A 13718-nucleotide genomic window follows, 5' to 3' on the forward strand; every position below is an offset into this window, starting at 1 on the left:
TGGGATATCATGTACAGACGGCACTGTGACAATAGTTAATACTACTGAACTGCAGACTTAAAAGTTGCTAAGAGAATACATCTCAAAATTTCTCAGCTCAAGAAAAACAACTTTTTACCTGTGCATTTGATAGATGTTAACTAGATTTAATGTAGTGATGATTTTGCAATATATACAAATATTGAATTATTATGTCATACACATGGAACTAGTATTTTGTCAACATACCTCAATTAAAAAAGAAGTTTCTCTAACCCAGTCAGGGCCTATAAAGCATCTTTTCTGCTCTTGCACATGCGTTCTTCACTCTTCTAAACTCCGTTAGCCTCAGAACTAGCTGACATCTCATGAACTAGGCAAATCTCAGTGCATCTCAAGCCTGGTGACTTTTTTTCTCCTGAATTAGTGAACAATACACTTAAAAATCCACTATTCTCAGGCACAGAGGTAGTGATGCTTTACAAAGAAAAGAAAACATATCAAATCACCTTTTGCTGAAGTATCTACTACATGCATATGTTGATTCAGAGTAGTCTGTTAACACAGTTGTCATCTGCTCACGTCTGTTCAGCTATATTCTTTGCATTTCAAAGCAACAAAGTAGATGGCATCATTGTCCCTGCAGGACTTCAAAATAACAAATAACATCTGAATTCTTCATTATGGAAAACTTTTTGACATACGCTTATGTCAACATCACTCTTTGGCAGGCCCAAGTGGTTATCTCCATTTTAAAGATAAGAAAAACTGAGGGGATAAGATGATTAACTCAAAGTCACAGCATAATAGTAGCTTATGAGAAACTCAAACCAGAGTCTTCCTTTGCCAAGACCCAGGGCTCTGACAATTAAACCAATACATAAATTTGTTAAGATGCCGATGGCTCGCACAATAACATCTGCAATCACTTGTCAAGGACTCAGGAAGAGTTTTTCTAGCCACTGCAGTAGCTGTAGGTGGTTTACATGTCTTTTTCTTGAATACAAATGAACTGTAGTTTAAAACATTCCATGATGTGTAGAGATTGATGACAGAGCCATTTAATGAAATACTTAGAAAAGAGGAAATTCTGTAAACTGGAAAGTTTAACTCAAGTGACACTACTTTTTTTAAACAGGAAATTGCCTCGGAATGGAAAGCAAGTTAGTTGTCACAAAGTACTAGAAAATTCCAAGATGCCGTTGACAGTGTTGAATCATTTTGCCTTTTCTTGACCCCATCAGGTGCTTGTACTGTGAACCACTGGATATTAAGCATGAATTATGATCTTAATTTCAAAGGAACTTCTAGTCTGGTTTTGGTATTCTGTCCGCAAAATATATATGATAGAAAACAGAAAATGAAAAAGCTAGGTCAGGTTTCTGATTAGGCTGAAACCATGAAGTATCCACCTGCTTCCATACAGAACGCCTGTGAAAAAGGATGGAGGTGGAGGAGCAAAATCTGGGTGAGATAGTCTTCCCTGATTTCTTCCATGTGTGCTCTAAACAAATGCATTGTCTTATAATTCTGTAGTTATCGGTTCAGTTCAGTCGCACAGTCGTGTCCGACTCTTTGGGGCCCCATGGACTGCAGCACGCCAGGCTTCTCTGTCCATCACCAGCTCCCATAGCTTGCTCAAACTCATGCCCATCAAGTCGGTGATGCCATCCAACCATCTCATCTTCTGTCGTCCCCTTCTCCTCCTGCCTTCAGTCTTTCATCAGGGTCTTTTCCAGTGAGTCAGCTCTTCACATCAGGTGGTCAAAGTATTGGAGTTTCCGCTTCAGCATCAGTCTTTCCAGTGAATATTCAGGACTGATTTCCTTTAGGATCGACTGGTTTGATCTCCTTGCAGTCCAAGGGAGTGTAATTATACCGAGGCTTTCCATAGAGACCACCCAGCACAGTTGGCTCTGGAGTCATCCAACCTGGGGGCAGGATTCATGGTTAAGCTCCACTCTTTCTATTATATAGAACCAACTGCAAATCAGTTCACCTCTCTGAACCTGAGTTCTCCCCTCCAGAAAAAAATGGAGCTCCTAACATCTGACCTACCTCATTTGCCCATTATCAAAGTGATTGTCATATGTGCCCTAATGCAATCCCCCAGATACTGAACATATGCAATCAAGACTATTGGGCTTCTCAGGTGGCTCAGTGGTAAGGAACCCGTCTGCCATTGCAGGAGACCCTGGTTCAATCCCTGAGTCAGGGAGATCCCCGGAGGAGGAAATGGCCGAACCTGACTCAGCAACTAAACAACAACAACAAATGAAGACTGCTGCTGCTGCCAAGTTGCTCAGTTGTGTCCAAGTCTGTGACCCATGGACTGTAGCCCACCAGGCTCCTCTGTTCATGGGATTCTCCAGGCAAGAATACTGGAGTGGGTTGCCATGTCCTCCTCTAGGGGATCTTCCTGACCCAGGGATCGAACCCGCATCTCCTCCGTCTCCTACATTGTCAGGTGGGTTCTTTACCACTAGCACCACCTGGGAAGCCCAAAGGAAGACTATTTGTTAAAATAGTTTGCATTGAAAAAGACTTTTATACTCCTTCTTAACAAAGTACACACACACACACACACAACCCACACACATCCTATTAGTAACAATAACACATTAGATTTTAAGGGAGTCATTAATTTTACATCTTACCTTTAGAAGAATTTCCTAATTTGGCTCTTAGCGTCTATTGATGTATCCTTGTGTGTCTGTGAAAAACATCAACCTTTCAGATGACAGATGGACGTTTTGCTGTCGCAGAATTCTCTGCATAGTCTTTCCTTTACAATTAAAACTGCCTTTCTTTTCTGTACATGTTAAGAAAGCAAATGAAAGTCCCAGCTTAGAACACACCAATACTTTTCCCCACAGTCCTGTAGTCAGCAAGTCCAGTACCCTGCTTCAGCCATCGGTGAATGAGGTCCTATTCGAGCACCTGCCGGATTTCAAGGACTTGCTTTTTTCCCCTTTCTGTTGTGTTTTTTGTTTTGTTTAACCCAAGGAAGGGTGCACAAGACAATAAAATTCAGTTTCCTTATGGCCAGGTTTTGGCCCAGATTTATGAAAAGTGAGTCATCAATTGGAGTTGCTAATGGCACACGAGGAGCTTTGGTATTGTTTCCCCAGAGTTGCCAGACTGTTGGTTTGTAGAGTTGGAGCAGGAAGTAGAAGGAACCTGGTGTTGGGAAAAAACAGACAGGAAATGCGTTTTACAGCGTTGATTCTGTGAGGCTGGAGGATTGTGACAATTTAATGTCTTAGCAACATTTCCATTGAAATCATTTTGAGATTTCATTGAGAAATGTGTGTGCCGTAGGAGACACGTCCATTACGGAAGCCCGAACGCCTCATCTCGGAATCACAGTGTGGGCTCCGCCCCCTACACACTCTCCAGTTTTGTCTAATTCTCACGTTCTATTTTCCCATCAATTGGCTCAGATGTGCCACCCTAGGATAATTTTAGATTCTTCCCTGACCTTTACATATCTGCTTTTATTTCTCTCTGAAACACTTCAAAGGAAACTGTATTTGAAACATCCCAAGATTAAAATCACTGTTCCATATATAGTTTTTTTTTTTTTTAAAGCAAGTGCTGGAAATTAGACTGAATTACACATCGTCCTATCCATTCTGTTCCGTGAGGTTCAAACGCATTGAAGTAGTGAATCACTAATGCTTAGTGGAAGGGAAGGAAGGAAGGAGTATGAATAAATTCCAAACTGACAGAGCCTGACGACAGTCTTCAGCAGTGTTCCTGGGTCACACAGAAGAATCCAGAGAATGGACTTTAAGAGCATGTTTCTAATATCTTAATCCTGTGGTCCTCCAAGAGCAAATAGAGGCAAAGTGTGGGTTCAGAACTCAAAAAGCTGTGACAAATGGAAACTAATTCTAGAACAAAGGCAAGCAGACAGCCTTGAGAACTTCTTTTGGTGTACCTTATGAAATACGATCTTTTCAAATAGATGCTATGACTCAAATTCTTGAGTTTGAAATACTTCCTCTTTTCAACTACAAAGTTGATATTTGCTAATGTATAAATTAAAAATATACCCTAGAAAAATAGGTCCTCTAGAAATAAGATAATTTTTAATAAAGTTACTCCCATGACATAAGTTGTGTCTTATTTTAAAATTTTCTTCTAAGGACTTCCCTGGTGGTCCAGTGGCTAAGACGCCAGGCTCCAATACAGGGGGCCCAGGTTTGATCCCTGGTCAGGGAAACTAGATCCTTTGTAACTAAGGTCCCATGTGCTGCAACTCAGACCCAGTAAGTAATATTTTTAAATAAACAAGTAAAATAAGTAAATATTTTTAAATAAACAAGTAAAATTTTCTTATAATTTGTCCATTATCAATCATATTTTCAAACCATATAACACTTTATCCATTGGAAAAATAGCTTGCAACTTGTATAAAATGCTAAAAGAAACTAGTATTTCTGTACCAAGTAGTATTGAGCTTGTAGGGACCCATAACTGCTCATTAAAGGAGGTATTTTCCAGGGGAAACCCAATTCAAAGAGTAGACAGAACTCTACCACCAGGTCTGTGCTGTGAAATTTAAAGAGTTTTAGGGCAAGAAGCAGTTTTGTGTAGATTAAGAGCTTAGGCACTGGAGTCCGACAAACCTGGGCATAATTTGAGCAAATCGATTAACCTCTGTAAGCTCAGTTGCCCCTTCTGTAGATCAGGTGATACACCCAAGTCCTTGGGCTATAGGGAGGGTTAAATAAGGTAAATGCCTCCCACACTATCTGGCACACGGCAAGGGCTACATAAAGCTACCCAGAAACAAAGAAATAATGTAAACTCCATCGATGTCATTTTCTAGATCAATTTTCATAGGCACTTGGGAGAGGAGAGTTCTGGGGCAGGCTTGACTGTGGGTGAGGAGTCTGTTTTGGAAGAGGTCATTCAGGCAAAGTGAGAGACTCGACTTATCTCCAGGGTACCTGGTGTGACCTGAATTCATTCATTTCCCTTCTGTGGACCTCAGTTTTATGCTCTGGTTATTCAGAAGTTCTGAGCTACTGGGAGTCTTGTAAAATGGCCACAGCTATCCCCAGGTTCCCGCCCAGGCCTTAAACAGGGCGGGTGTGCACATGAACTGACGTGCCCTTGCCATGAACCCTAGGTTCTCAGCTGGCCTGAGTTCAGAGAAATCAGAGTAATTTTAATAGAAACCCAAATGCAACTTTCAGATTCAGGTAATCGCTGTTCATAATTTCAAAGGTTCCAGCCAAACAGCAATGAGGTGTTCACTTATTTATGGAGCAGCAATACATCTGAGACTCTAAACAAGGTTCTGTTGAGGCTCATTCGGATCAACACAGGAGCCCTAACTTCACCAGGAAGGCCGTGCTAGAGCCGAGAGACAGACAGCAGAGGGGGAGGGCTCTGAGCCTGTTCTTCATCTGCCTCTGCCCCAAGCACGTGAGCACGTCTCCTGAGAAGATTACGGCAGTCAGACTCTTACTCGGTGATCTCTCTGGTCCTTCCAACTCGCATCTACAAGCTCCTCTTCCAGCTGCTTTTTCCTCTGTGACTCTGAAGTGGTGGGTGCAATAACTATAAAGAAATCGCTATCCAGAATTTTTTTATGTCCCACCTCTTAGAATGATAATCAAATAGAGGAAGAGACAATTGAACTCTCATTCTCTCTCTACTGGTTATTTGCCTTCATGCGAGTGCTTCTCTGTGAAAGAATAGTATAATATATATACTTGATCTTCAAGTAGAGACATTCTTCCCTATTACCTTCAAGTAGTCCTTGAAATTAAGAATAAGGGTCGTGTTCTTATTCCCCTCTGTCTCCCTTACAACATCTGGGCAGTGCCTTAAATAATCAGTATCAGGAAGATCCCCTGGAGAAGGGCATGGCAACCCACTCCAGTATTCTCGCCTGCAAAATCCCACAGACAGAGGAGCCTGGCAGACTGAAGTCTATAGGGTTGCAAAGAGTTGGACACGGCTGAGTGACTTAACACATACACACACATCTGCTAAATTGAACAAACATACCACAAATTGCAAACATTTTCGTTTCCCAGAATCTCAACAATACACAGAGGACATATGAGTAGATGTAACTGAACAGATCCAACAAACAGATCATGAAATCATCATGAAATATTGACTGTGCCACAGTGACAATTACAAGGAATTTTGAGCAATAGAGTTGCTGGCTAAAAAAACTAGGAGTATAGTTTTTAGTCTTCCTGACCTGTAGATGAAAGACAGACATACTTTAATTTACTGGAAGGAATACGAGAACATGGGTAAAATGCCTACCATGTGACCAAGCAACTTGGAAAATTGTTAGGACCCTTTGTAGACTTTATGTTATCATCTTAGGAAGCCCAATGTCAGTTCACTTTGCCGTTCAGCAGAAACTAACACAACATTGTAAGGCAATGATACTCCAATAATATTTTAATTATTAGAAGAAAAAAGTCTACTGTCACAGTTCAGCCTTTATATCCCTTTAGCCTGTGAGTGACTGGATCATTTTACTCCAGCCAGGACACCCCATTAGTCTGAAAGCACCAGCTCTGTCTACAATGTCAGAGGCTGTGACCAACCTTTGTGCCCTAGAGATAGGCTGCAGTGATCAGTAAGTAACTGGATCAAACTTTTTTGTCATTTTAAATATGAAAAACTTACTAGCTGTTTCATTGTTTCATGTATAGTATGCGTTACTTTTTTGCAAGGTCAGGTTAAATTTTTAAATTCTCAACAATGCATTTCATACTACTAATTTTTATCCTGAAGACAGCAGTGCAAATCTTTAAGCCATATACGTTGGTGTTTCACTACTTTTTTTTTTTTTTTTTTTTGAGGCATGACTTTTTGCGACGTCACAGTTTGGAAAGTGCTTTCAAGTTCACCCATTTTTGACTCATCTTTCTTTAGGGGCACACTTACCGAACAGCAGCGCTAAAATCTAGTGAAATGATAATTGTGGTATGCATTCATCACATATCTTTATTTTCTAGAATAGGAACGAACAGACTGAGAAATTACGTATTGGGTTGGCCAAAAATTTCATTCGGGTTTTCCATCCCATCAGGAAAAACCCAAACAAACCTTCTGGCCAACCCAATAATTTACAAACACATGCAAGGGTCTCAGGAAGCGCCCACTCTTCCTCCTGGGGCATCAGGGCTGCAACACCATGTTCCAGAAAAGCAATGGTTCAGCCAGACTTTCTTCTCTGTCCTTGCTCACTTAACACGCCCGTGTGAGGAAGGCTCCTGTTAGTAAACCGTGTTCGTGATCACAAGTCATGCAAACAAAAGAGAAGGGCCAGGCTCCCCTCCGGCCAGCGTGGCGCTGACCACCTCGTAGGGTAGGACGTGCCGTGCCGCATCTGGGCTTCGGGTCTGTAATTGTTGCGCCAGCAGCGCGAGGTAAATAAGCCTGAAGCCCTCATACAAGTCGGATGTCATAGCCCCCGGTCTCCTGAGGACCTGTCTTCCTGTTGTTTTTCCACCCTTTCTGAGCTGCAGAGATCCTGGTAACCAGCACGTGTGCAGTCCCATCTGTGTCGAGGCCACAGGGTGGCCCAATCACATCCCCTTCAGAAGCATCTTGGGGGTGTCCAAGGGTTCTCCGTCCTGTCACTGAAACTGCCTCTCCTTTTGCAGACGGCTAGCACCTTGGTTGTGGCTGACGCCAGAGTTTCTGGAATCTACACTTGCATGGCTGCCAATAAAGTCGGGACTGTGGAAAGAAGCATGACCTTTTACATCACAGGTAAAACACACGCCCTGCACTTATGAAGACAGCCCGATGACCTCCGTCTCTCTTCTAACCTTGTCTGTTTTCAATGCACTTGAGTGATTTTTATTTTAAAAAAAATTCCGTAGAGTTGTTCAACTCTTGAGTACCTTCATCCTTGCTCTCAGGAATCGTCTTCTACAACATCGTTGGGCCTCTTGAAGAGTTACTTCCCTGAATTCTCTTTTAGAGCTATTTGTGGACATCTTCCCAGGCTGGATTGTGAATCTGGGATCTTGTCTTTTTTTTTTTTTTAAGGTGGACCTTTTTTTTTTTTTAAGTCTTTATTGAATTTGTTACAATATTGCTTCTGTTGTTTTACATTTTGGCTTTTTGGCTGTGAGGCATATGGGATCTTAGTTCCCTGACTGGGGATCAAACCCTCACCCCCTATATTGAAAGTGCAGAGTCTTAACCACTGGATTCCCAGGGAAGTCCGTTGTCACGTTCATTTTTGAACATCCCACAGTCCCCAGCACAGGGCCTGGCACACAGTGGTGGTGCAGGAAAGGTCAAAGAAACCACTTACGCTGCGTGCGACGACATTTCTGTTGCCCAGGAGGTGAATTGTTTCACAGCTTTCTTTAAACTGAAATATCATTGATGTACAATATTGTGTTAATTTCTGCTCTACAGCAAACATCTCACAACCGAATTTCAACTTTTTGAGAATTGAGGCTCTCCTAAAGACATCTGAAACTGAGCTTGGCTGAGGGTTATTCGTGTGCTAGTTTTCAGTAGCATTTCAGAATTTTTAACCTGAAATATGATGGCGTCTGCAAATCTTAAAACTTCCAAGGCACACAAGTGGCACTCCCTGTGTCCCAGCATGGCACAGGAAGGAAGTCAGCAGCTCAAAGCATAAAACAATTGCCTGGCTCCACGCTCCCCCAATTTTCTGAGGAAACCTGGGCAGTTGGCCAGTTCCCTGGAAACTTCGTACTGCCTGGGGCAGGCTGCCGCCATTACCTTGAGTTCTCCTGAAAGGAATAGGTAGGTAGGTCTGATTTCATGGAAAGTAGGTGCTACCAGAGCACAGGGAGCTGTCGGGCAAGTTAGCCGACAAAGCGGTGCCGTGGGAGACATCCCCTGGTGGGTTCCCACAGGCTGTCAGAGCCAGAGAGACCCCTGGGGCTATTTGGTATGATAACCCCGCGTTTTCTAGATGAGCAAGTGGGATTTAGAGAGGTGGAGAGGCACCCAGTAGAGCCTCTGAAAACTAACCCAGTCCCTATCCGGTCAGTATTGGAGACGTGGAGACAAAATCATCTTTGCATTCATTCCAAGTAGGGAAACGCCTTTATTTAGAGGATTCAGATAGCCATTTTGCACATACTGACTCTGAAATCCGTCTCAGATGGCCTGAACTAATGACGGTCAAAGGTTTGTATTGTCCTTTTTATTTCGGGAGAAGCAGGCTAACCCTTCTGGAGGAGGAAACGGCAACCCACTCCAGGATTCCTGCCTGGAAAATTCCATAGACAAGAGGAGCCTGGTGGGCTACAGTCCATGGGGTCGCAAAGAGTCAGACACGACTGGTTAGGGTGAGCACAAGGTAACCCTAAGCATCTAAGTCCACGGCCACTAACTGCGTGATTTAGAGTCCGAAAGATTGATCCCATTCCTTTTCTGTGCTGAATATTCAATATGTTTGTTCAAGCTTAATGAGCAGCATGTCTCATTAGGAAGACAGGCTGAACACCACAGACACAAAGAAGAAATGTTGTCTATATTCTAGTATCAAAAGGAATGAGCAGGGCTTCCCTGGTGGTGCAGGGGTAAAGAATTCACCGACCAACGCAGGGGACACAGGTTCGATCTCTGATCTGGGAAGATTCCACGTGTCATGGGGCAGGTAAGCCCATGCACCACAACTACAGAACCTGCGCTCTAGAGCCCAGAGGCCGCAACTGCTGAAACCCATGTGCCCTCGAGCCCATGTTCCACAAGAGAAGCCACCGCAATGAGCAAGCTCCACGAGGTTGCACCCCAACTAGAAAGCAGCTCCCGCTCTCCAAAACTAGAGAAACATCCGAGCAGCAGCGAAGACCCAGCACAGCCAAAAATAAAGAAATTAATTAATTTTTTTTTATAAAAGATGAATGAGCAGAATTAACGTGACCGATGAATTTACCAACGCTAAGTCAGTGCCACCAACAGAAATATAAAAGCCACGTGCATGATTTAACATTTCCTAGTAACCATTTTTTAAAGAAAAAAGTGCATTTTATTAAACCCAACAGATCCCAAATCTATAATTTTAACATGTCTTCAGTATTTTTTAAAATATTACACTGCTTTGGTTTTTAAAATTGGAATTAAAATAAAACTGAATGAAATTCAGTCCAGTCCCACTGGCCACATTTTCAAGGCTTGGAAGCCACAGGTGGTCCTGTATTATACAGTGTTACTCTAAGCCCCTGAGAAGGAAGCAGGACTTGGGGTGATCCTGGACCCGAGGGGGCGTCCTGAGGGGCCTAGAATTTGAATCGGTCGAAAGAAGAGAACATTCTGGCCTTGGCATCTTCAGAATCGAGGCAAGAAGACCAACAGAGAGGCCCACAAACTATACGTCTAACCACTTGCAAGTTCTAAATCATGCGAATAAGCTGGTAGATGTGTTTTAGCCTCCGGTGGACAAATATATTTTCATGATGACCTGAAAGTCAGGTGCAAATCGAGAATTCTGGGGAGGCTAGGAGGGGCGTGTGGTAGTGCAGGAGGAGCCCACCCCTGGCCAGCCAGCATCACTTGGCTCTTTCCCCACTGCAAGGGGCCGTGGACACTGGGGATGGTCTCCCCAGCCACACCTCCAAACTCTGTTCCTTCTCCCCCAGACCATCTCCCTGAGCCCCCCAAGTGTGCAGACTGCCCAGCAGTCTGACCTCAGGGTGGGGAGGAGGCCTGAGACCATCTAGAAGCAGCCTTGGGATCATCTTCCAGGGAATTCCAGGACCCTGCTTGGCCCCTCCATTGTGGGGAGGGGTACAGCCAGAACAGAGAGCCCTCTGCCTGGGTCCACAGGCAGTACTGGTAGAGGACGCCCTGACCGAGGGGAGCTCCTCTCATTCCCTCATTGATCAGCGTCCCCAGGGAAGGTTCATCTGTGCTCAGCATCCAACATCAACATCCAGCCCACACATCCCCCTGAGTTCTCCATGGCTCAGCCTACATCTGTGCCCGGCACTGCTGCTGAAAGGACCCCAGCTGACTGAACCCCCTGCTGAACCCAGACAGAACTCACCCTTCACCTTCTCCCTACCACGTGATCCACTATATAACCATGGGGCACTTGAAACCTTTTCTAGATCCCAAGGCTCGTCCATGGAAAGGAGCGATGGGGGTTCTATTCCAATATACCTGACTCGAAGCTCATGACATCTTTCCTCTAGAAGTTTAAGAGCTTTAATCTTAAAACTGAGCACAAATTCATTCCAGTCAAATCCCCATTGCCTGGCATATCATTCTCCTAAATTCTTTGCTCCCAGTTTTGAAAAATTATAGTTTTGACTGGTAATCGAACATTACTGATGTTCATTATTTCTAAAACAATTCTCTTTTTCTTACTCAAATCTCTGTCATGAGATTTAGTCTCACTAGGTGATTTAGTCACTAAGTCATTTCTGACTCTTGCGATCCCATGGTCTGTAGCCTGCCAGGCTCCTCTGTCCATGGGATTTTCCAGGCAAGAATACTGGAGTGGGTTGCCATTTCCTTCTCCAGAGGATCTTCCCAACCCAGGGATCAAACCCGGGTCTCCTGCATTGCAGGCAGATTCTTTACCGACTGAGCTATGAGGAAAGCCTAGAGATGAGACTAAATACTCTTAGGAATGTTGCACCTTCTGTGACTATTTCCTGAAAAATGAGTGCATATTTGTTCAGTGTTTATATTTGATCTAGTGCAGCTCATGCTTTAAAAGAGCTGTCTAAAATTTAACTGCTTGAAATCAAAAGACCTAGATCTGGATCTTTACTGATCCTCATTTCAATCAAGGTTGGCCCCTCCTTAAAATACAACAACAGAGTTGCCTTCCGAACTGATGAAAACTGGTTCACTGTGGCCATTAACATCTTCCATGGCTTCTTCTCCGCACTTTTGCCATTCACTAGAGGGATGAGATGGGGGAGGGGTTGGGAGGGAGGTCCAAGAGGGAGGGGATATATGTATACCTATAGCTAATTCACTTCGTTGTACGGCAGAAACACAATATTGCAAAGCAACCATGCCCCAATTAAAAATAAAAATAAAATCAGAACCTTTCAGCACTCTAAACAGAAAACACCATAGTACCTAATTAAAACAAGCAAAACTTTCTAGTCACCACTTATTATCTAGAGAATGCTATTTCTGTTCTCCAGTAGAAGTCAAGTCTTCTTTATCGCCACCTGCCAAAGGAGAAGACACCTTTCATCCCTTTAACTTCTATACTTGTCTCTTGTCATGAACTTCATTCGTTCATTTGATCCAATCAAGTCAAAATGGCCAGCCCCAAGTGTGCACCTTTGTAAATACAGTCCTCTATCATCTAACCCTGGGTAGAATGTCTGTTCTGAGCAAGGGTGAGTCTTCTCCACGCCATCTCCTAAGACGCCGTGGATGTGATCACGTGTCAGATGCATGAGTATGAGTTGGTTCTGCTGCTGACTGGACTGATTCCACTACAGATCCTTAAGTGTGGGAAGATTGCTTGTTTTCACTTTGAGAGTCAGAAGGCAGACTTACTTTCTTAGGTCTGTTTTTGTACTCAGGCTGAAAAAAAATTGACATGAATTAAGGGGAGAAATCCCTCTGGATTCATTAACTAGTTTAGGACATCTTATTTACCATCTCCTATGCGTCAGAAAAGAACAGCAGAGGGGCTGTCCTGAGACACAGATCATTGCTAAGCGCTGTCTGACAACATAAACCAAACCAGCCTCTCAAGAGGGTCCCTCGCCCGAGAAACAGACCTGAAAACTGCCTTGGTGCTTTTCTCTTCCCCTGTGTGTGTTTTTGCTGTTTTGCTGGCACTCGGCAAGACTGTGGGTGTGTTAGCAATTACTGAGGCTCAGACAGGAACAGCCCGGCCTTATCTCCCTGGCTTCCCAATGTCACTAAATGCATTTTATTTTGAGATTCCTGGTGGTGCTTGGCAAAGATAAACAAAATCTTCCATCAGGAAACCTGTGAGCTATTTCCACAGGAAGTTTCAAATCACTAAAGTAAATAGAAACTCTCAACATGATCTCAATGGTGTTACTTCGGCCCTCTTGGGTCCTAACCGCGAGGATGAGACTGGGTAAAAGCACGCCCGCCGGCTTTTGAGAAATGAGTGGATCGCAACCAGGGCATGAGACTTCTGTCCTGGTATGTGTGTAAAAGTTGATGGCTGATGCTGTACTCCTCATGCTGGGAAAGTGTCCCAAATATAAAAAGATGCTGAATTCGAGGGGCTATTTCTGACTCCTTATTGTTATGTTAAAAAAAAAAAAAAGGACTGTCAGCTGCTTCTGCCTCTTCTGGCAAATTCTTAGATTTTTTATTTTAAAAGCAGACAAGCCCATGGTGCCTCCTCTCTCTCCCTTCATTGACGGCTTCATAAACCACTGCTACCCCCACCCCAGGTCCCAGGTTCCAGATGAATACTTTGGCATTTCTTCAGTCGTGACACTTTATAATAAAGCCAAAGCCCAGAAAAATCAGAAAAACAAGCAAAGTGAGGTTTAGGAAAGAGTTGATATGATATCTAATTTTGGACTATTGTCCCCTTAAGGTTTAAAGGTTTCTTTATAGCTTTGTGTGCAAAGGATAATAATAATAATAGCATAACATAGCGCTTTTCATCTTCAAAGTTCTTTGTGAAATGTTGGCGACAATTCTTTGCTCGAGTGCAGATATGCTACTAGTCACAAGCGATGGAAAGGTTTTGAGAGCAGGCCAGTTCAGGGCCAGGAACCAATGATTTTCTAAAG

At 43.4% G+C, this 13718-nt stretch overlaps 1 protein-coding gene across 1 annotated transcript in view; it reads left to right on the forward strand.

Annotated features, from left to right (window-relative positions):
* Positions 1-13718, forward strand: part of FLT1 (fms related receptor tyrosine kinase 1) — a 197828-nt gene that overhangs the window by 95668 nt on the left and 88442 nt on the right. Inside the window, exon 12 of the mRNA XM_043477541.1 lies at positions 7632-7740. Within this exon, the coding sequence (XP_043333476.1) occupies positions 7632-7740 (109 nt within the window). The remainder of the gene's footprint in view (positions 1-7631; positions 7741-13718) is intronic.

This window comes from Cervus canadensis, chromosome 9 (assembly GCF_019320065.1).
Source record: "Cervus canadensis isolate Bull #8, Minnesota chromosome 9, ASM1932006v1, whole genome shotgun sequence".
NCBI lineage: Eukaryota > Metazoa > Chordata > Mammalia > Artiodactyla > Cervidae > Cervus > Cervus canadensis.